Here is a 24,725-nt window from a genome sequence, read left to right on the forward strand (position 1 = left end):
GGAAGTTGCTCACATCTTCTCAGGCCTGCTGCTACCCACCCGGATGTGGTGAATATCCTGGTTTTGGTAGGCTGGATCTGCCATAGATGGTGGTTGGGACTCATTAGCCTGTTTTGTTATACACCTTATTTCTCATTTACTTAAATGGGATAGAGCTATGTGATGAGACCACATTTTCAGATAAGGGCGATTTTAGAATGAAGATTCAGGGTACTTTGAGGTATATCTCCTTATTAAAGTTAAAGCTATATAGGGGACTTCCTTGGTAGTCCAGTGGTTGAGACTTTGCCTTTCAATGCAGGAGGTGTGGGTTCCATCCCTGGTCACATGCATCAAGGCCAAGAAACCAGAGCATAAACAAGAGAAGCCATATTGTAATAAATTCAATAAAGACTTTATAATTGGTACACATAAAAAAAAATCTTTAAAAAAATGTTAAAGCTATAGCAATATGGGGGAGATGTTATGGTGAGGGGATCTTGGGGACTTATATAAAGTCATCCAGGACATTCTCTGGTGGTCCAGTGGTTACAACTTGGTGCTTTCACTGCCAGGGTCCTGGGTTTGATCCCTGCTCAAGAACTAAGGTCCTGCAAGCTGCATGGTGCTGCCCCCCCCCCAAAAGAACCATATTAGGAGATTTTATGAGAGCTTTGTGCAGTGGACCATTCACAGCCTAATTCACCTCAGCCCCTGACTGGAGGTCCATGACCTAACCATCTCTGAGAACCTATCCTTTCCACCAGGCTAATTTGGTCTTCTGTTAAGCTCTTTCTCATTAATTTACTATCCTTTTGCCAACAATTTCAGATTAATAAACTGGGAAGATGTTATCAGAGAAGGCTGAGGATCTGCTCTTCCACCAGAAGTAAGACTTTAATTGGCCCTATGCTCGGGCCTTTTTCCCTCCCAAATGCATCTGTCCCCTCTTTAAGCCTGAGGCTGAGGCCTTTCAATGGGTACATCAAGCTAGTTTATGGCTCAACAGCCATGCACCTGCCCTGGAACTGCCTCAGTACTCTTTATTTTATTTTTAAATTAATGGTTAGTTCCCCTCTCATTAGGGTTATCTTCATTTCAAATTCATCCCCATCCTGACTACTACTGTCTTCCCCTCATCTCCTGGACAACCTGTGTGGTATGTGAATCTTTATGACATCAAACTCTGGAACTTATATGGCCTTATTCATATCCTAAAAGGTGAAGAATAGAAGATGGTTCTCCAGAGAAGCTTTCTCTAGTGTGGGCATACTGTGATGCTCTGTGGCTTGTAGCACACCCCAGTCACATTCCAGCCCCTGGAGAAGAACATCTTGCCAACCCAAAGGACTGATATTTGACCTTAATGATGGTTTCCCACAATCTGGTATTTCTTGGGCTCCTTCCTGATAAATGTGAGAGTTGCATGATGTTGGACTGGTTTCTGGATCAGGAGGCCTCTTAAATCAGCATCCTCTGGAGTCTGATCACTCTTACTGATGGTTCATACTCCACTCTACCATAATAATCCCCTAGAGAAATGACTTCTTCATGAAGTCTTGGGGATGATCTAGTTCCCCAAGACCATCAAGGCAGTGCAGTAACTAATGACCCTATTTACCTCCCATCTGATCCTGGTGTATTCATTCGGACCTCACCCAGCTGGGCTGCCATCTTCCAAGAGGACTCAGTTCTTGGGATTCTTACCCCTATGCCTATTTCTGAAAAAAAAGATGATCTCAGTGCATATCAGCTGCTTCACTTGGGAATGAGACTTGCTTATGTTTTCATTCGCTGTTCAGGAGCACTATATCAAAGAGTCCTGGCATCCAGTCAGACTACAACACTGGGTCCACTACAGCTGAAGCAGCTGCTGAAAACCTAGAATAAGCCAGATAGATGTATTTTTTCAAGTGTGTTAGGTTGGTCATCTATAATGTGCCAGGCATCTAGATTTAGAGTCACTGATGCCTTGGAGTTTGTTCATAATCTGAGCAATCAGCAGATTACCTGGAAAGATTTCTGAGATAACTTTCAGCAGGCCAAGACTGGTGGAAGACACACACTGACCAGCACCTGATAGTTCTGAGAACATGTGGGAAGGAACAATCCTTTCAATGCCAAAGAAATACCTACCATGATAGAAATGAGAGGACTTCTGGCTGGTGCCCTTCAAACTGACTTCTGGCTGCAATTGATGCCATTCTTTCTTGTCTTGCCCTGTGTAATCTATCAAGACCCTGCTATCCACCTTGGGCTACAGTAACCTTTATGTTGCCCAAGATGCTACTGCCAGTTTCAGGATTTGGGCCTCTGAAAAGAGTGTGACTTTGAAGAGTGGTGCTGGAGAGTTGCCTCTTGCAGTGTTCCAGCAGGTAAACTCAGAGATCTCAGCTTTGTTACCCTTTTGAGGGGACCTGGAGATGATGGATTCTTAATAACTACATTACCACCGTAGACCCACGACTTATAGCCTGTGGCCTTTTGTTCTTCTGTTTTTGATCCTCTACAATAAGCTTAACATTTTAGGACCTTCTCCTTCTCCCCAGACATGAATTTTAGTCTTTCACTTCACATCAGAAGCGTTTATTAACAGCCCTGAATCAGACGTTATCAGAATCAGAGTATTGATGGAAGGAGATCCACGTATATTGATTGGCAACCGAGCTATCTCCATCTAGCTTATCAAAGGTGGTGTTAAAGGTTTTTTAGGAAAACTTCCTTGACTCTATAGGTAGCCTTGAAACTTTTATCAAAAATTCATATTGGGACTTCTCTGACGGTCCAGTGACTAAGACTCCACACTCCCAATGCTGGGGCCTGGGTTTGATCCCTGGTCAGGGAACTAGATTCCCCATGCTACAATGGAAAGATCCCGCATGCCACAACCAAGGCCCTGTGCAGCCAAATAAGTAAATATATATTTTTAAAAGACTTGTAGTGATATTTTCCCACCAGATGTTCTATGGTAGTATTTTCAATGTCTCAGAAGTTTGTAAGAAAATGACTAGAGTCTGCTTTATAGACTGCAATTCAGCTGAAAATAGTTTATTTCTCATGGATGGTGAACTAACTATGAAGAACTAAAACTTTTAAAAGGTCATTACTATTTTCAAAATTGACAAATGTTTTTGTTCTAGGTATGATAAAGTTAAAATATGCATCAAATTTTGGGGCTGGAAGGATCTTTAGGGGCAGTGGTACGGTGGAGGCTCAGGCTGCCTCACAAGAGCTGACTGTGCAGACCTCTTGCCAACTCTGCATTCAGTGATAACATACTAAATTGATGACTACCATTGAAATTGCCCTATGAGAGTATATATTTTGGAATTCAATTGCTAAATCACTTCAGTTGTGTCCGACTCTGTGCGACCCCACAGACGGCAGCCCACCAGGCTCCCCCGTCCCTGGGATCCTCCAGGCAAGAACACTGGAGTGGGTTGCCATGTCCTTCTCCAATGCATGAAAGTGAAAAGTGAAAGTGAAGTCGCTCAGTCGAGTCCAACTCTTAGAAACCCCATGGACTGCAGCCCACCGGGCTTCTCCATCCATGGGATTTTCCAGGCAAGAGTACTGGAGTGGGGTGCCATTGCCTTCTCCATTAGTTGGTAGGAGATCTTAGTAAAGGTAGTTTTTCTGTTCCCTTTGCGGGAATAAGACCTGCTGTGGACCAATCGTGTTATCTTAATAGATAAGAGATGAGTTCCTTTTCTGAAAAAGTGCTTCAACTCTATCACTTTATTGGGGGCAGGAGAAGTAATATTTTTGTAATGGTTAAGAGCCCTGGCCACCTGGATTAGAATCTAAGCACAGTACGTAAATATATATGTGACCTTGAGCGAGATATTTAACTGCTCTATTCCTCCGTTTCCTCATCTTAAAAAATGAGGATCGCAATAGTCTCATAATGAGGACCGAATGAGTTAGTAATGTTGATGCATAGAACAGAGTGCTACATAAGTGTTTGCTGCTGTTATTGTCATATAATTGTAATTGACCCTGGTCAGTTGCATAACATTTACTGGGACAAGTCATTAGACCTTAGTAAATCCAACAGCCTTTCTGCCTCTAATTTTATAGCACTACACTTCTTGTCCCATTTAACCCAGATCCCAAACACTGTTGATAAGAGATGATGTGATTGAGGTCTATATTAATAGAAAATCACGTCTGCACAAATCTTTGAACTGAACTGATACAAAGTTAATTGAATGGAGTTATATTTAGAGGAATTACTCTTAGCAGTTCCTCAGTAGGAGTAAGTGAATAAATGAGTTGGTATCATCTGATTTTTTTCTGTTTAGTGATTATCTTTTGTCTCTTCTCAGAAAGAATGTTATGATTGGATCACCACGTCCTCTCACCTCCTTTCTGGTCTCAAAGGCAGAAAAATTAAGTTACTGACACATGAAGAAAAACAGCAGCTACTTGGAGAAGAGGTATTTGCCATGCATTAGCACTGGTCGTCATTCACGCTTTTCCTGTATTTCAATAGATAAGAGCACCTTGACTTTTTCCAACCAATGTTTTGAATCCTCATTCATTTATTCTATGAGAATTTGGGTTCTGACCAAGAGCACTGGCAGCTCTTCTCTCTTCTAAAGAAGAGAGTCCTCACCCAAACATCTCTCTTCACTTTCTTGGAGGGTGATTTTGTCTCCTAGGATATGGCAACCCACTCCAGTATTCTTGCCTGGAAAATCCCTTGGACTGAGGAGCCCGACAGACTATAGTCCAGAGGGTCACAAAGAGTGGGACGTGACTGAGCGCGGCACAACATATTATAGAGGGGAGCTGCCCTGCCACTTCCTGAGGCATCTCCTCAGACTTCTCTGCTTCTGCCCACACCCCTCCTTCTCCACTTAGTCTCAGTCTTCCCATCCAAGGTTATGTCTTCCTTTGGGTACTTAATCTCATGTGCATTGTCTTCTTTCTTTAGTATCTTTACTGCCTTCCTCTCTAATGATTCCATTTTATCAATGTATTCAGTTCAGTTCAGTTGCTCAGTCGTGTCCGACTCTTTGCGACCCCATGAATCGCAGCATGCCAGGCCTCCCTGTATTAGCAATCTATAATCACGGTCTCTCTTCCATCTGAGAAAATATGTCCTTTGATATTTTTCTCCTCCTTTACTACTTCTTTCCCTCCTTCCTAGCACAATCACTTTTCTTAAAACTCTATGTAAAGTCCCCCAGTGATCTTATTGTCAGATCCAGGTGTCTCCAATCCCATATTTAACCTGACTTCTCTGTAGCATTTGATCCTGTTAACCATTCACTTTTTTGGTTATCTCTCTTTGCAAGACAAAAATTCCATCTTTCTCCTACTTCTTTTTTTCATGTAGTCTTCCACCTCTGCCTGCCTCTTAAATGTTGATATTCTTTCCTTGGCTTATTTTCCCTCTCATTCAACACTCTCCACATTGCTATGTTAATCCTGTAGTTTTAACCACCTGTTAACTGAGGACCCCCAAGTCAATGAATGCTGCTGCTGCTGCTGCTAAGTCACTTCAGTCGTGTCCGACTCTGTGCGACCCCAGAGACGGCAGCCCACCAGGTTCCCCCATCCCTGGGATTCTCTAGGCAAGAACACTGGAGTGGGTTGCCATTTCCTTCTCCAATGCATGAAAGTGAAAAGTGAAAGTGAAGTCTCTCAGTCGTGTCCGACTCTTAGCAACCCCATGGACTGCAGCCCACCAGGCTCCTCTGTCCATGGGATTTTCCAGGCAAGAGTACTGGAGTGGGGTGCCATTGCCTTCTCTGAGTCAATGAATATCATGTATGTAATGACTTCCCTGGTGGCTCAGCTGGTAAAGAATCCATCTGCAATGTGGAAGACCTGGGCTCAATCCCTGGGTTGGGAAGAGCCCCTGGAGGAGGGCATGGCAACCCACTCCAGTATTCTTGCCTGGAGAATCCTCATGGACAGAGGTCTTGTCTGGAGAATCCCCATGGACAGAGGAGCCTGGCAGGCTACCGTCCATCGAGTTGCAAAGAGTCAGACACAACTGAGCGACTGAGCACACAATGGCAGTCACAAACGTTTATTTTTACTTCAGTCTGATGGAGTTCGTCTCCAGCAAAGTCTGAAGAAGCTCCTGTTGCTATTGGAGCCATAAACTATACAGGTGTGATCTTATGGCATATATGTCAATGCTCTTGGGTCTAAGAAGGAAGTTTCTGTCTATACACTTGCAGGACTTCTGTTTTACATTTATTTAAATTTTTTTTTTTTTTTTTTAATTTTGGCTGTACTATGTGGCTTGTGGGAGTTCCCCAACCAGGGGTTGAACCTGGGCCACAACAATGAAAGCTCTGAATTGTAACCAGTAGACTACCAGGGAACTCCTTATTTTACATTTAAACACTGAAAAAAACACCATCTTTGTAAGTTGTACATCCTTAACAAATTCTCATTTTTTTCTTTGCTGCCCAGATCTTGGCCAGAATTATTTTGAATTAACCACTGAATGATTTCATTAACATTATACATCTTAAATTACAGTACAATTTTAGAAACTTAATGAAGTACCATAGATATAATCTTGGCTGCACTTCGGATCTAGGAAAAAATTCAAGACCTAAACAGAATCACAAAGACTTAAGAACAGAAAGGATTTTAAATGTTGTTGAATTCAACCAACCATCAGATGCATGAATCTTAGTGTAACACCTACACAGTTGATCATTAGGTCTATGTTTGAGTATCTGAAGTGATAGAGAACTTTCAGAGTTAGTCCATTTGTTTTTGGTGAGCAGTGACTATTAGAACATTATTCTTTTATTGAACAAAATGATAGACGTTTCCTTGTAGCTTTTTTCCTACCTTCTGGTCCTAGTTCAGTCTTTGAGTTTGTATGAAAAGGCTGATACGTCCTCCACATTATAGTATTTCCCACTATTCTATATTATGGTATTTCTAACATTTTAAACTAGCTATATTCAACCTAAGTCTGTGTCTAGGTTTTCTATTATTTTATATTAATCTGTCTGTTCATTAGTCATCACCACAGTCTTTTAATTATTGAGGCCTTATGATACATTTTAATATTTGGTAGGGCCAGCACTTCCTCACTAATCTTTTTGGGGTGTTTGATGGCTATTCTTCTTTATTTATTCTTCTATATAATCTCTCTCATGCGAAGAGTTGACTCATTGGAAAAGTCTCTGATGCTGGGAGGGATTGGGGGCAGGAGGAGAAGGGGACGACAGAGGATGAGATGGCTGGATGGCATCACTGACTCGATGGACGTGAATCTGAGTGAACTCCGGGAGTTGGTGATGGACAGGGAGGCCTGGCGTGCTGCGATTCATGGGGTCGCAAAGAGTCAGACACGACTGAGCGACTGATCTGATCTGATCTGATCTGATAGAAAATATATGATTCTTTAAAACTTTATATACTAACTTAGGGCGCACTTTTATGCTGTTGAGTAGTCCTGTGAAGAATATGGCTGATAGGATGTCCACCTGTATGCCTTTTAATAATGTTTTATCGTTTTCTCATTTTGCACATTTCTTGTAAGGTAGGCTTGAATATTTTATTTTTTGATATTTTAAATGGAATCTTATTTTCCATTATACCTTCTAATTGGTAACTATGTATATATTACTGATTTCTGTATTTTAATTTTTTGTATGGTGACTACTAAATTATCTTATTATTTTAATTGTTTTTCAATAAATTCTTTTGGGTTCTCCAGATATTCAATTAAACCACCTATGCATAGAAATAGTTTTACCTCTTTCCCTCCCCCCAATTATTATGCCTTTAATTGCTTTTTCTTGTCTAATTGCATTGAATTATTCTCCTCTTTCCTTCTGCCTTAATCTTTAGAATTTTCATTAGTGAGGACCTGCTGAAGGCAAACTCAATTTTTGGTTGTCTGAAAATGTCTTTTGTTCACTCTCATTCTTAAATTTTTTGCTGTGTATACAATTCTAGAATGATTTTCTCTCTGCACATAGAAGATACTGTTTCCACTCTTTTCCGGGTTTTGTTGTTACCAAACTGACAATTGAAAATCCAGCTGTCAGACTTCCTTTGTGGCTCAGTGGTAAATAATACACCTGCCAATGTAGGAGACATGGGTTCGATCCCTGGTATGGGAAGATCCCACACGCTGCGGAGCAACTAAGCCTTTGCCCCACAACTGTTGAGCCCGTGCTCTGCGCACCTTAGAGCCCGCGCTCTGCGCACCCTAGAGCCCGCGCTCTGCGCACCTTAGAGCCCGCGCTCTGCGCACCCTAGAGCCCGTGCTCTGCAACAAGAGAAGCCACGGCGATAAGTCTGTGCACTGCAACGAAGAGTAGCCCCCAGTCGTTGCGACTAGAGAAAAGCCCATGTAGAAAGGAAGACGCAGCACAGGCACAAATTAATAAGTAAAAATCCAGCTGTCAATTCTTTTGAAGTTAATCTCTCTGGCTGCATTTAAGATATTCTTTTTTATTTTGGCATTTTGCAGCTTCACTCTGATAAATGTGGATGAAGTTTTTCTTTTTTAAATTTTACTTGGGATTCTCTTGGTTTTCAGAATCTTTGGCTGGGTATCTTTCATTGGATTTGGAAAATTCTCAGTCATCAGCTGTTCAATTATTGTCTCTACTGTATTTTCTCTTTCCTTTCCTTCACTCTGAATGGATATATATTGGAATCTGTCCCCAATGTCTTTTAATTCTTCATATTTTCTATCTCTTTGCCTCCCTGCATTGATTCCTGGATGATTTCTTCTGACTTAATTTCCAGTTCACTGATTTGCTCTTTAGCTGAGTTTAATCTGCTCTTAAAGCTTTCTGTTGAGTTTGAAATTTAATTGTTCAAGTTCTATTTGGTTCTTTTTCAAATCTGATTATTTTTGTAATCTTTCATAGTTTCAATCTCTTATTTCTTTTAAAGTTTAAATATAACTATGTAGCCTATCTGATAATTTGAACATATATCTATGTAAGAATATTAATTACAGTATTATTTGTAACAAAATATAAGAAACAATATAAATACTGATCAATAGAAAATTACTTTCATAAATTATGGTATGTTCAAGTAGTAGAATTCCATACAGATAAAATAGATGGTTATATAGTGAAATAAGAATCACCCATGATATGCTATTGAGACAAGCAGATGAAGGAACAAAACATTTATTATTATTTCATTTGTATGAATGTGTTTATATGTGGATAAAGCAGACTAGAATATTCAACAAAGTGATTCAAGTTGTTACCTCTGAGGGTTGAGATTATTAATTTCTCTGTAATGTTCAAATATTTTATAGCAATAGTGTGTTATCAGGAAAAGTATTTTCATTTTGGAAAAATATCCTAATATACTATTTTTCTACACCATGTACATAATGCTACAGTATAATTAAAAATTGCTATAAAATATCTTGTAGGTTTATACTATATTTTTTAATGGCATTTTTCTATTGTGGGTATTAAGCTTATGTATAACTTTGCTTTATAAATATTGCTGCAATAAACTTCTGAAGGACAGTCTTTAGTCAATATTTGTGCAGACTCCACTGAGGTATTCAACATTGTTGACTCCTTCTCTCTTCGCTTTTGGCTTTCCTTGTGACCCTTTCACACTTCTGAGGCAACTTTTAGCTTCCTTTCCAGTCTCCTCATTCTTCCCTGACCCTTTTTGTGACTAGGTTCCTGTCCAAATAAGGCCTTGTCACCTAGTCATTTCACAAGTTCTCATTTGGCAATATAATTTACTTTCTTGGCTTTAAATAAATGCAGATAACTGTTAAATCTTTATCTATAACCAACAGCCTTCCAATCTAAACTCCAGATCCACAAATTCAGCTACTTACTTATTTTGCCCCTTCATGGGTCACAGTCTTGTGTAACTCAATAAGACTGTGATCCACGCTATGTAGGGACACCCAAGATGGACAGGTCATGGTGGAGAGTGCTGACAAAATGTGATCCACTGGAGAAGGGAAACCACTTCAAACCATTTCAGCATTCTTGCCTTGAGAACCCCATGAACAGTATGAAGAGGCAAAAAAATATGACGCTAGAAGATGAACCCCCTAGGTCTGAGGGTGTTCAGTACCCTACTGGGGAAGAGCAAAGGGCAATTACTAATAGCTCCAGAAAGAATGAAGCAGCTGGGCCAAAGCAGAAATGACACTCAGTTCTGGATGTGTCTGCTGATGAAAGTAAAGTCTGATGCTATAAAGAACTGGAATGTTAGGAACTGGAATGTTAGGTCCATGAATCAAGGTAAACTGGATGTGGTCAAGCAGGATACGGCAAGAGTGAACATTGACATCTTAGGAATCAGTGAATGAAAATGGACAGGAATGGGCGAATTTAGTTCAGATGATCATTATATCTAATACTGTGGGCAAGAATCCCTTAGAAGAAATGGAATAGCCCTAATAGTCAACAAAAGAGTCTGAAATTCAGTACTTGGGTGCAACCTTGTAAATAGCAGAATGATCTCACTTCGTTTCCAAGGCAAACCATTCAACGTGACAGTAATCCAAGTCTATGTCCCAACCACTGATGCTGGAGAAACTGAAGTCGACCAGTTCTATGAAGACCTACAACACCATCTAGGGCTAACATCAAAAAAGAGATATCCTTTTCATCATAGAGGATTGAAATGCAAAAGTAAGAAGTCAAGAGACACCAGGAATAATAGGCAAGTTTGGCCTTGGAATACAAAATGAACCAGGGCAAAGGGTAACAGAGTTTTGTCAAGAGGATGCACTGGTCATAGCAAACACCCTTTTCCAATAACCCAAGAGGCAGTTCTACACATGGATATCACCAGATGGCCAATATGGAAATCAGATTGATTGTGTTCTTGGCAGCCAAAGATGGAGAAACTCTATACAGTCAGCAAAAACAAGTCCTAGAGAGCTGACTGTGGCTCAGATCATGAACTCCTTATTGCAAAATTCAGGCTTAAATTGAAGACAGTAGGGAAAAACCACTAGGTAATTCAGTATGAACTAAATCAAATCCCTTATGATTATACAGTGGAGATGATGAATAGATTCACGGGAATAGATTTGATAGACAGAGTGATTGAAGAACTATGAACGGAGGTTTGTAAAATTGTACAAGAGGCAGTGACCAAAACCATCCCAAAGAAAAAGAAATGCAATAAGGCAAAGTAGTTGTCTGAGGAGACATTACAAATAGCTGAGGAAAGAAGAGAAGCAAAAAGCAAGGGAGAAAGGGAAAGATGTATCCAGCTGAATGCAGAGTTCCAAAGAATAACAAGGAGAGATAAGAAGGCCTTCTTAAATGAACAATGCAAAGAAATAGAGGAAAGCATTAGAATGGGAAATACTTGAGATCTTGTCAAGAAAATTGGAGATATCAAGGGAACATTTCATGCAAGGATGGGCATGATAAAGGACAGAAACAGTAAGGACCTAATAGAAGCAGAAGAGATTAAGAAGAGATGGTAAGAATATACAAAACTATATAAGAATGGTCTTAATGACCCAGATAACTACAATGATATGGCCACTCAACTAGAGCTGGACATCCTGGAGTGTAAAGTCAAGTGGGCAGTAGAAAGCATTACTCCAAACAAAGCTATTGGAGGTGACAGAATTCCAGCTGAGCTGTTTAAAATCCTAAACGATAATGCTGTGAAAGTTCTGCACTCAGTATGTCAGCAAATTTGGAAAACTGAACAGTGGCCACAGGACTGGGAAAAGTCAGTTTTCATTCTAATCCCAAAGAACAATGCCAAAGAATGTTGAAACTATACAATTACATTCATTTCACATGCTAGCAAGGTTATGCTGAAAATCCTTTAAGCTAGGTTTCAGCAGTATATGAACTGAGAACTTCCAGATATACATGCTGGGTTTCAAAGAGGCAGAGAGACGAACCAGAGATCAAATGGCCAACATCTGTTGGATCATGGAGAAATCAAGGAAGTTCCAGAAAAACTTCTGCTTCATTGACTATGCTAAAGCCTTTGCCTGTGTGGATCACAACAAATGTGTGGAAGATTCTATAAGAGATGGGCGTACCAGACCACCTAACTGTCTCTTGAGAAACCTGTATGCAGGTCAAGAAGCAACAGTTAAAATCAGACATGGAACAACTGACTGTTTCCAAGTTGGGAAAGGAGAATGACAAGGCTGTATATTGTCACCCTGCTTATTTAACTTCTATGCAGAGTACATCATGCGAAATGCCAGGGTGGATGAGTGACAAGCTGAAATCAAGATTGCCAGGAGAAATATCAACAACCTCAGATACGCAGATGGTAACCCTCCAACGGCAGAAAGTGAAAAGGAACTAAAGAGCCTTTTGATGAGGGTTAAAGATGAGAGTGAAAAAGCTGGCTTAAAATTCAGCATTCAAAAAACTAAGATCATGATTCTATCACTTCATGGCAAACAGAAGGGGAAAAAGTAGAAGCAGTGACAGATTTTATTCTCTTGGGCTCCAAAATCACTGTGAGCAGTGACTGCAGCCACAAAATTAACAGACAAAGGGACATAACTTTGCCAATAAAGATCTGTATAGTCAAAGCCATAGTTTTTCCAGTAGTCATGTAAGGATGTGAGTTGGGCCATAAAGAAAGCTGAGCGCCGAGGAATTGATGCTTTTGTGGTGCTGGAGAAGACTCTTGAAAGTCCTTTGGACATCAAGGAGATCAAACCAGTCATTCCTAAAGAAAGTCAATCCTGAATATTCATTGGAAAGACTGATGCTGAAGCTGAAACTTCAGTGCTTTGGGCATCTGATGTGAAGAGCCGACTCATTGGAAAAGACCCTGATGCTGGGAAATACTGAAGTCAAAAGGAGAAGGGGGTGGCGGAGGGTGAGATGGTTGGATGGCATCATCAACTCGATAGACCTGGGTTTGAGCAAACTCCAGGAAGTAGCCAAGGACAGGGAAGCCTGGTGTGCTGCAGTCCGTGGGGTCACAAAGAGTCGGACCCGACTGAGTGACTGACAGCAACAAGTTGCTAGAGTGATTGTTTTGAAATGCGAAACAGGTCAATCAAATTATTGGTACGTCAGGATAAAATCCAGTCTCCCTGGCATAATATTCTAGTCCTTCCTCTGACTGTGCTCCTGTCCATCTGCTTCTAAGTTTTTGTTCTATTGACCTCCTTTTGTTCTTAGTGCCAGTCATGTGCAAATAACATTCTCTGTCTGGAACTCACTTGTGCCATCTTTTTTCTCCTCACCCATCTTTCAAGAGGAAATGCAGACATTGTGTCCGCCAAGAAATCTTCTGGATTAACCCTCTCTTTCACCACTGCCCAATACCAGATCTGGCTTAGGTGCTCCTGCTCTTTGACTATATGTCACCATAATATTTTCTTGTCCACTAAATTGTAAGCTGCTTAAGCCAGGGACTGCTCTTATTTAATTTTGTATCCTTATCACTAGTATAGTGCCCAGTTACAAAATTAATGCTCATTAAATATTTTTTGAATGGAAATATTGGTATCTTCTGCAAAAATATTTATGTCCACTAAGCTACAATATAATATTGTTGTGTCTAATAGGATATTCCAAAAGGATTAAGTGAGCCTGAAGCAGGAAAGATTCATAAAGAAATTGAAGAAAACATGGAGGACAAGAAACTTGAGAAGGAAAAGAAAGAAGAGAGTGCAGAAGAGGTAAGATTATTTAGTATTATCTCCTTTTCCTTTATATTTTTAAAGAAAATATATAATGAATATATATATTTAAAGAATGAATATATAATGAAAAAATATATATATATTTGAGCCTCCAAGATGGCTAATGGTAAAGAATCCCCCTGCCAATGCCAGAGACATGAGTTCAATCCCTGAGTCAGGAAGATCTCCTGGAGAAGGAAATGGCAGGCTCTATAGTCCATGGGAGTCAGACTAGACTTAGAGACTAAACAACAGCAAAAAATGCAGTGTGTGTATATACGTGTGTATATATACAATGGAAAGTAGAAATAGATCATCTGTAGTGAACGCTTCAACTTCCTTCCTTTCCTCATTTCAGTTCAGTTCAGTCGCTCAGTCGTGTCCGACTCTTTGCGACCCCATGAATCGCAGCATGCCAGCCTTCTCTGTCCATCACCAACTCCTGGAGTTCACTCAGACTCACATCCATCGAGTCAGTGATGCCATCCAGCCATCTCATTCTCTGTCATTCCCTTCTCCTCCTGCCCCCAATCCCTCCCAGCATCAGAGTCTTTTCCAATGAGTCAACTCTTCGCATGAGGGGGCCAAAGTACTGGAATTTCAGCTTTAGCATCTTTCCTTCCAAAGAAATCCCAGGGCTGATCTCCTTCAGAATGGACTGGTTGGATCTCCTTGCAGTCCAAGGGACTCTCGAGTCTTCTCCAACACCACAGTTCAAAAGCATCCATTCTTCAGCACTCAGCTTTCTTCACAGTCCAACTCTCACATCCATACATAACCACTGGAAAAACCATAGCCTTGACTAGACGGACCTTTGTTGGCAAAGTAATATCTCTGCTTTTGAACATGCTATCTAGGTTGGTCATAACTTTCCTTCCAAGGAGTAAGCGTCTTTTAATTTCATGGCTGCAGTCACCATCTGCAGTGATTTTGGAGCCCAGAAAAATAAAGTCTGACACTGTTTCCACTGTTTCCCCATCTATTTCCCATGAAGTGATGGAATCAGATGCCATGACCTTCATTTTCTGAATGTTGAGCTTTAGGCCAACTTTTCACTCTCCACTTTCACTTTATCAAGAGGCTTTTTAGTTCCTCTTCACTTTCTGCCATAAGGGTTGTGTCATCTGCATATCTGAGGTTATTGATATTTCTCCTGGCAATCTTGATTCCAGCTTGTGCTTCTTCCAGCCCAGCATTTCTCATGATTTACTCTGCCTAGAAGTTAAATAAGCAGGGTGACAATATACAGCCTTGACGTACTCCTTTTCCTATCTGGAACCAGTCTGTTGTTCCATGTCCAGTTCTAACTGTTGCTTCCTGACCTGCATACAGATTTCTCAAGAGGCAGGTCAGGTGGTCTGGTATTCCCATCTCTTTCAGAATTTTCCACAGTTTATTGTGATCCACACAGTCAAAGGCTTTGGCATAGTCAATAAAGCAGAAATAGATGTTTTTCTGGAACTCTCTTGCTTTTTCCATGATCCAGCGGATGTTGGCAATTTGATCTCTGGTTCCTCTGCCTTTTCTAAAACCAGCTTGAACATCAGGAAGTTCACGGTTCACGTGTTGCTGAAGCCTCATTTAGATTTACCCATACTTGCACGCACACTTATGTCTTTATTTTCCAAGGATAGGGTGCCCCTCTTCCTTTCTAAATTCAGCCCTTTCCTAACTGGCCTCATTCACCTATACGACTGATAACTACACAATCTACCTCTAACTCTGATGCTGTTTCTTTATCCTTTCATTGCCATATTTTTCAAATAGTTGTTTAAACTCCTTGTCTCCACTCTTCAGCTCCCACTCTGAGCTGCCTTTTCTCACTCCCCTCAGGCCATCCACACTTCTCTTTTCCTTATCCTGTCTCCACCCCTGCCATGGCATTAATAATAAAAATAACCCTTATTGGGGCATTTGTAATAATAATAATAATAATGAAAATACAATGATAACTACCAATAATTGAATGCCTACCATGGCCTATATGCTTTGCACGTTATCTCTTATACAATACAACCTCAAGGTAAATATTATTGTTCCCATTTTACAGATAAGAAAACTGAAGCTCAAAAAGGAACTGACATACTGAAAACCATAAGCTATTAAGTGGCAGAACCAACATTCAAACCTAGTTTAGTCTCCCATAAGAGCCCTTGTAAGTCCTGGGTGGACTACTATTTTCTTTGGCTTTCAGAACTCATGATCACTCTCCATTTTGTCTTAATTTACTTCCCTGGAGTGTTTCTTTGCTGTGAATAGTTTAAATATTGGCATGACCCCAGACCATGACATACATCCTTTACTCATTTTTATGTTCTGTACAAAAGAATAAAAATGTTGTATAACACCCATGCCTCTTTTGATCAGCATTTTCTGCTTTTCTTCTGGTATAGTACTTGGCATATAAAAGGCAAAATATATGGAATACATTATTTTTTGGCCACTAAATCTGTCATACCTATTAAATCTCCTCCTTCTCTTCTTCTGACACCTGAGTTCAGGCCCTTTCCTCCCTATTTTACAAACTCCTATTCAGCTTTCAAATGTTGTTTCACTGTAAAAACAAAAACAAAAACAAAACCTAGGGTGTCTAGACAAAATGCAGGGCCCTTTTCTGGGTACACATAGCTCCTGGAACTTACCTTTATGATCACAGTAATCATGTAGACCATAATTATTTTATTGGTTATCTCTCCCACAGTCCTATGAGTTTCTGAGGTCTGAAAGAAATCCTCTTTGTTTCACAGTTACTTCCCTTTGTCCCCACTTCCCTATCCCCGCTAATTTTTCCCACAGTGTTTCCTGTCTAAGTCTTCTAAATGCTTCCTGAATGATGAAAACAAATGGAAAACCAAAGCTTCAGACATGGTACCAGGCAACTTGCCCTGCAGCTGGGTCACACACCAGTTCACTAACAGGTCTGTGGTATTTCTATGCCCTAGAAACCTTCGACATCCACAGAAAAGGAAAAAATCATTCGAGTCATTGGAGAAGATGAAAATATTCATTCCCAACCTCTATATGGAACAGATGCATTGTCTTCTTGGGTATGTATCTGCAACTCAGGAAATTCAAAACTAGAAAATTTAACATTATGTAAAAATTATATGGATCTAACATAACTTTTAGCATTTCTAAGGGAATGCTTAAGTAATATATTTTCCAGATTTATTTTTCTCCCAGCATCATCCTTGGAAAAAATTCTTGTTTGTTCACAAAAACTTTTCATTCTCTTCCTTAAAACTCAATTTAAAATCAGCATTTCATCCCTTTCTTTAACTTAACAATATTATGGTCAATATTTGATCAGTTTAAAAAATGTATTTGTTCAGCAGACTCTATTGATAACTGTGATAAGAACATACCACCAACCACAAGAATTCCTGGGGAACTGGAAACCTTTAGACAGTAGATATGGAAACTCATCAGGAAAACAAAGTTAAAACTCCTTCACAAAAAGTTCTAGGATCATTTACACTTAAGTTAGCTCTAGATTTGTATCTCTCTGTACAAGATGCCATGACTTTAGGAATCTCTGGGTGGGCTTCATCCCACTAACCCCCTGAAAATGGTATGCAACATTCTGTCTGTATAGTCATACTGTGCATTTTCTTGGGGAGCAAGGGGATGTGCTGGAAATCCATAGACATCATCAAATTTCTCAACCTCAAAGTTAAGAACCATTTCATTGCTAGGAGTCTGACCCATCTGAGTAGAAACAGGTGTGGTGAGCTGTGCTGAGGGTACTGGTGGATAGCAGCTAGATCACTAAAGTGGCTGCATGGTCCAGAGTAGAGGCAGATTGCAGGGATGTATGTGAAGGGAGGTTGTAGGAAATAGGCTCCAACTCTGGGAGGAAGAACTGGGTGAAATGATGTGGAGAGTTAGGCAGGAGCAGGCGAAGTTGGAGAAAGAGTGGTGCAGGGGGGTTGGGGGGTTGCAATCATATTCTTCCAAAGTAATGCCTTTTTAACAAGTTTCTAAAATTATATGTTAATATGTCAGTTGATAGGCTTCCTAGGTGGCTCAGTGGTAAAGAATCCGCTTGCCAATGCAGGAGACACAGGTTCGATCCCTAGGTCAGGAAGATCCCCTGGAGGAGGAAATGGCAACCCACTCCAGTATTCTTGCCTGGAAAATCCCATGAACAGAAGAGCCTGGCGGGCTACAGTCCATGGGGTCACAGAGTCTGGCACGACTGAACTGAGCATGCACACATATCAGGTGAGAAGACTGTGAGGCAAAGATGTAGGGGTAAGCGATGCAAATGCAAGGTCATGAGACAGATTTTCTAAAAAAGCAAACAAAGGGTAGCACTATAATGAGAACCCCCCACCAGTCCCACCCAAAACCTTCCTACCCCAGATTTTCTCCCCTGAGGTAAAAGCCCTGCTATGCTATCCTGGCAAGGCATCAGTGTGCGTGCTAAGTCACTTCAGTCATGTCCGACTCTTTGCGACCCCATGGACTGTAGCCTGCCAGGCTCTTCTGTCCAAGGGATTCTCCAGGCAAGAATACTGGAGTGGGTTGCTGTATCCTCCTCCAGGGGATCTTCCCAACCCAGGGATCGAAACCTTGTCTCTGTGTCTCCTGCATTGGCAGTCTGGTTCTTTACCATTAGTGCCACCTGGGAAGCCTGGCAAGGCATCAGGGTCTGGCCTACAGTGTGGCGAGAAGCAGTCAGGAAAATAGAAGCCTGTAGCCTGGGGCAAAATGGAGGGTGCGGTGCTTGTCTTTGATAGCGTGGGGCTTCTGTGCCAGGATGCCACAGTTCCATCGGATACAGTGTGGTGCCGTGTGGCAAGCCCACCTGAGGACGATGTGGTCCAGAAAGTCTATCTCTCGGCTTTGAAAAGTTGCTAATGTTCTACTATAGATCCCTGAAAACCCAACTGGCCAGGTTCTCGTTGACCCTGAGGCCTAAAATGGACTAAAATGCCATCCAGATGTACTTGCAAGTTCCTTGAAGTAAGGGAGAATCACATTCATCCTAGGGCTGGTGACTGGACCACTGCACAGGTAGAAAGGGATCACCAGGTGCTCAAACAGAGGGGCCCTGTGTGCTAGGCAAGTGAAGACAAAGTTGATCTTTGGGGACGTCGGTACCCAGAGAATGAAGATCCTTGACCTGGAGGAGGTCAGAGATTCAGGGTGGGAGGTGGAGCCTGGGGGAAGGGTGCTGTCTTGATGTGGACTGCGCTGTGGACTCGGTGGGGCAGGAGGGGCCTTGGCTCTGTGCTCTTTCCATTCATAAAGACATCGGGGCTCCCTGAGGGCAGTTTAAGATTTTAAAACTTTCACTGTAGAAATTTCTTTTGCTTTGTTTGCTTGTTTTTCCTTTATCCTTTTTTCCCCCCCTGTCTTTCTTTTTTTCTTTTTGACAGACACTTGGCCTCTGGCTCTAAGAACGTAGCAACCATTTAGCAGGGCTACAGATCCAAGGCACTGGTTCTATTGGGCAGTGGCTCTCTCTCTTTATGGTCTGCAAACACAGCTCCCAGGAGGCAGTTTGATTGACACTGGAGAAGTGAAAGAGAAAAGTAAAGAAGGGATAGAGAAGCAAAACCTTGTGGTTTGCAGGTATAAATTGTCATGTCCACCATAACTAGGAGAGGGAGAGGGATGGACTATCAATTATTCAAAACTCTCTTCAGTTAGCTGGAAATTAGGACTTTGTGGGATTCCTGAAGACCGTACTCAAAGCAGGAACCATGCACAAAACTCAGCCTGCTGTACCTGTTTCAGGCACTGTCCTGTCTGGCATTTCCTGATTTCACTGGTGAATCAAGTGACCCCAGTAAGCAGCCCTGACTCTGCCTCTGCACGTCCTGCAGTGCCTCCTGATTTAATCATGTCTGAGAACTTGCCTCAGGGCACCCCTTGTGGCCCTCTCTGAATGCGAATCATTTCAAAGTTGTCCCTGGAGGAGAAGCAGCCTGAACTCTGTAACAATTCGCTGATGGGTGGAGGTATGGGAAGACTAAACTCAGCAAACTCTCCCGGAGGCTACCCTCAGTGTTCAGCTGACCCCAGGCACTGCCCCTGCTGCACGAACTGGGTTGCCTAAGGCTCAGCTACCCTAATGAGCAAGATGTTAGGAACAATCTCTCTTAGGCCTGCCTTCAAACCACAGGTTCTGCCTGTTTGTAAAGAGTTGTAAATTTGAGGGAGATGGGAGATTTTTGCTGATTACCTCTAAACTTTGAAAGAAAGAGTAGGGGCCAGACTTTGAGGATCAGCCATATTTCTTTCACTGAGCTAAAGGAAGCACTTAGAAACCTGTGTTTTCCTTCCACAGTACCGTGTATCCCCGGCGTAGGTATTAAGAGCAGTGACCAAATTATCCATTTTTTAATGGCAGCAGGGAAGGGTCCTTGGAATTGGTGGGTCCGGAAAATATGTCCAAAGCTGACAGGGTCACTGTGGCTGGCTAGGCATTCAGTACTGAGCATTGGATTCCAAGGAACTGGGTCTGAAGCCAGATCCTCCCTGAAATAGTCTCAAGCTAAAGATGTTAGTCCAATCTAAAGCCCACTAGTGGGTTTCCCTGGTGACTCAGTGTTAAAGAATCCTCCTGCCAATGCAGAAGACACAAGTTTGATCCCTGGTCAGGGAAGGTCCCACATGCTGCAAAGCAACTAAGCCTGTGCGCCACAACCATTGAGCCTGTGCCCTAGAGCCCGGGAGCCACAACTACGAAGCCATGGCAATGAGAAGCCCGTGCACCATAACTGGAGTGTAGCCCCTGCTCGCCGCAACAAGAGAAAGCCTGCACAGCAACGGAGACCCAGCACGGCCAAAAATTAATTAAGCCCATTAGTAGAGTCAGACCTCAGGAAAACCAAGCCAAAAAGGCCAAAGGCATAATTGGAGTCTGACAGAGAGACTAGCTGAAAGCCGCAGCAGGTTGGCACAAACAAGGATGGTCCAATGCAGTTGCTTCCAAGAGCCCTGTGGCCCATGTCTGTCTCTATTATACAGTGGGCGAAAGAGCATAAAAGCCAGAGGAAGCTTCAAAATATGAAAAAAGGGCTCAAGGCAGAGTCTCTGTGATTTCCTTTGAGGCATCTATATCCAGTGGGCTTCCCAGGTAGCTCATTGGTAAAGAATCCAGTTCACCTGCCAAGCATGAGATGTGAGTTCAATCTCTGGGTCAGGAAGACCCCGGGAGAAGGAAATGGGAATCCACTCCAGTATCCTTGCCTGGGAAATCCCCTGGACAGAGGAGCCTGGTGGGCCATGATCCATGCGGTTGCAGAAGAGCTGGGCATGACCTAGCAGCTAAATAACAACAACAGTCTGTATCCATATATGTGGCTGATGCAGGGAAGTTTGCTCCTTGGCATACATAGAGGAGGCCATAATTCTAGAAACCCAACTGTCCAGCATTTTGGACCATGGGAATTTCCTACTGAAGGATTTGAAAAGGACCACAAAACATTAATCTGTACTTGGTGGTTTCAAAACAGAGGAATGCTTCGCTGGCACATTGTAACTAAATATCTGTCTTTTGAATGAATGAGGAGAGTCAGAAGGCTGAAAGGTACCTTTCACAGAGTACAGTCCTGATCTACTTTGGTTTCCACCTGTAGTTAAAACTGCTTCATGTAGCTGTACAAATCATGTGGAATTCCAGTTCCAGAAGCCTCTTCTGTGAAAGACCTTCCTTTTGGATTCAAAGAATAAATAAAGAGTGGTATGTGCTGTATAAGCGAGGCCATGTGACACATTGCTGGTCCAGCCCAAACAAGGACAGATTTATTTTCCAAAGGGGAGGCAAGACAGAAAGGGGAAAAATATGTGACTGAGACAATAGCAAAAGAATAAAAGAGCTAGAGGAAAAGTGAACTTGTTTGCTAGTTTATTTTTGCTGGTTTGCTTTTAGAAAAAGTGAGCGTAGTGTAGTACCATGTGTGACTGAGGATGGAGAGGCCAAGATGAAGGTTTTGCTTTAACCACTAGATTTTTCTGTGATTATGGCAGGCTGCCTATCCTCTTAGGTCCCCCTTTCCATCTAGAAGGTGGGGTTTACCTTTTACATGTCTCTGTTGGGGAAATGTGGATAAAAGAGATTTTTAAAAGTACACAGGTCTGAAAAAATGTCTCATAATATTCATTTTCACATATAGTTTTTGTCTTCTAAATTTTCTCTTTTGTCTTCCTCTTATTTTGTTTTCTGGAGTATATTTAGAGTCAAAATAAGAAAGAGGTTTTTTTTTTTTTTAATATATTTTCTCTACTTTGATATCTATGAAGTTTCCTAAGAAACTGAAAGATCTGATTGGATTATGCAATGTTATGTGCTTAGTGAAGTAAATTATTAATGAGAGAAATATAATTGATTTCCTTGATATTTAAACTTGGTTAGAGAAATATGTTTGCCCTTCTCTTTATTTTTTAAACTTTCTCTTCTTTCCCTGCTTCTTTTTGTTGATATTGTTTTCCCTGCTTCTTCTTTACAACTCTAATATAGTTTATATCCACCTAAGTATGAATAATTGGCAATCTGGTATGGCATTTGGCCACAGTAAATCCCTGTTCTTCTTTCATATTAAGAGTGTGTTTAATCATCTACTATATAAATATGAATAGTAGAAAAAGATAGCTTGGTCTAGAACATCCTGAAGAAGGAGGCTATTTACTGTTGGGACTTTCAGTTTATTCATAGTACATATGTTTCTTGTCAGAGAGAATCAGCTCATCAAGGCACATTGGCCCCAAAGTATCTTGAAGCAATGGCTATACTTGATCGCACACAGGAGAAGTTAATGTAAGTATGAGACACCACAAAGGTAAGAAGACAGAGATTGTTGTCCAGGAGATCTAGCTGAGAAATGCACACTTCTTGGCTTATTTTTCGTTCTCCTGTTTCCTTTTTCCTTTCAAGCAGGGTACCATCAAATCATCTGGAGGCAATGAATTAAACTGCTCCAGTAGGGACAGCTGTCCTCAGCTACATTGGAGATGGAGGAAGTCCAGTGTGTGTGTGTGTATATAGGGTGGGAGCAGAGTGTGAGGAGTGATCCAGCTCAGTATGTTTTAAAAGATGAGCTAGAGAAATAAATGGAACTAGAAGAAGCTATTGTGTGCAAGAAAGAAGGTTACATAACCCAAATGGTAGGAAGGACAATAGAGTTAAGATGGCTAAGAAACTATGAGAAGAAGAGATATAGACATACATGTTCTAGTTATTAAGCTCACTTCAAACTGGTTTTTGCGACTGTAAGATCTGGTTTTAAAGGTGCTGGAAAATAAGGGACACTATTTTGTTTGCTTGTTGGATTATATCAATATAGAGAAGCCAAGCTTAACCACTGAAAAGGGTTCCTTGGCTATTGGTGGAGAATTCCAAATATCCAAAAGTCAGTTTCATTAAGAAATTATAAATATATTCTTAAATCGCACCATGACTGCAACTCTGACATTACCTTCCAGAGTAGCTCCTAGACCCTCAATTCTTGGCTAAACATTGATGCTGCTGCTTTCCTTATGTGTGATGTTCATATATATTCTTCTCATCCTACTACCTTTTTTGGACAATGAGTTTCTAGATCTGAAAGATGCTTTTTCAGACCTTTCCATTTTATTGTGTTTCTCTGGACTTTGTCAACATCAGAGAAGTCGAAAGCAGAGCCAGACAAGCTGAGGAGAGGTTTGATGATGTGAATGAAAGACTTCATTATACCCTTATAAGAAATAAAGAACTGGAGAAAGAATTAGAGGAAGTATTGATGAAGTATAAAGTGAAGGAGTCTGAAGTAGAAGAAGAAGAAAATGAAGCAGAAAGAGAAGAAGAAAAAGAAGAAGAAGAAGAAGAAATCAGACCACAAGACAGACCCTCAAAATCTCCAAAGAAAGGTGAGCATTGCTTTCTCATTTTTGCTTCATTTGGAGAAGGAAATGGCAACCCACTCCAGTATTCTTGCCTGGAGAATCCCATGGACGGAGGAGCTTGGTGGGCTACAGTCCACGGGTCGCAAAGAGTCGGACACGACTAAGCGACTTCACTTCACTTTATGAGTGAAAACTTGATTGGGTCATAAATATTTTAGAAGAGCTTACTATTTTTCATGGTGATCTACTAGTTCATACTTCTCCTAGAAATCCAGACACACACACACACACACACACACACACACACACACATCCAAATGACTAACAATGGTGACTGCCAAACTAATATGAGATACAATTTTAACTTATAAAACTGGCAAAGCTTTTTAAAAACAAAGAATACAGTGCTGGACAGAGGGCGCAAAGTAGTTAGTTTTACAAATAATACTTGTGGGTGGACAGACAGGTATAACTCTTTGAGAAAGCAGTTTGAGAGTGTGTATGGGTAGGCCTCAAAAATATACATGTATTTTGACTTAATAATTTCACTCTTGAGAATCTAGTCAAAGGAAATAATCACAATGTTTTAAAGCTAGAAAAAAAGACCAGAACAAATATGCCTAAACATTGATATACATTGTCTCTGGTTGCTAAAGGTTTATGGGGAATTTTGTCTTTAGTTTTTAGTACTTAGTGGATTGGCTATGATGAAAATAATCTTTATTCAACAAGAAGAGGAATTTCACTCTTCATTTTCTTATCTCTAATTAATCTATAATCTTCCCTTAAAGAGTTTTTAATATCCCCAATATTGGAGGCTATTTTTTGATTTTTGCTTTCATCTTCAACCTGCAGTCTGTTCCCAGGACAGGTCCTGGTGCCAGGGGTGGTACTGGGCAGATATCTATTATCTCTTTTTCTCTATCACCTCTGTCTCTACCTCTGCCTTCAGCAAAAGCAGTAAGTTGGCCGGTCACTCACAGTCTCTGGCCCAGCTGTGCTGTATCTTATCAGTACTGGAGTAGGAGGAATCTGAGTCCATTTTCTCTCCTCCTGTTAACTCTGAGCTGGTAAAATGTTAATCATTCCCGGTGTGAAGATCCTTTAGCCTTAGGTCTGAATGTATGTGAGGTAGTTTTCATGAATTAAAAAAAAAAAATTATCTTCTATTGTGGTGTGATTTCATCCTGATAATCTAGAAACTAGACTTTCCCTAGATTGTTGTTGCTAAGTTGGGTCTGACTCTTTGTGACCCCATGGACTGTAGCCCATCAGGTTCCTCCAC

The 24,725-nt window shown here is 41.1% G+C and overlaps 1 protein-coding gene across 7 annotated transcripts in view; it reads left to right on the forward strand.

Moving 5' to 3' along the window:
* Positions 1-24,725, forward strand: part of AXDND1 (axonemal dynein light chain domain containing 1) — an 81,449-nt gene that overhangs the window by 55,210 nt on the left and 1,514 nt on the right. For 5 of the 7 annotated variants that reach the window (XM_055582811.1, XM_055582810.1, XM_055582809.1 and 2 more), the window contains exons 21-25: positions 4,308-4,418; positions 13,490-13,603; positions 16,549-16,653; positions 22,294-22,376; positions 23,223-23,464. In XM_055582811.1, the coding sequence (XP_055438786.1) occupies positions 4,308-4,418; positions 13,490-13,603; positions 16,549-16,653; positions 22,294-22,376; positions 23,223-23,464 (655 nt within the window). The other 2 variants (XM_055582816.1, XM_055582814.1) reach the window with 2 other exon arrangements.

The sequence above is a fragment of the Bubalus kerabau genome, chromosome 5 (genome assembly GCF_029407905.1).
Source record: "Bubalus kerabau isolate K-KA32 ecotype Philippines breed swamp buffalo chromosome 5, PCC_UOA_SB_1v2, whole genome shotgun sequence".
Classification (NCBI taxonomy): domain Eukaryota; kingdom Metazoa; phylum Chordata; class Mammalia; order Artiodactyla; family Bovidae; genus Bubalus; species Bubalus kerabau.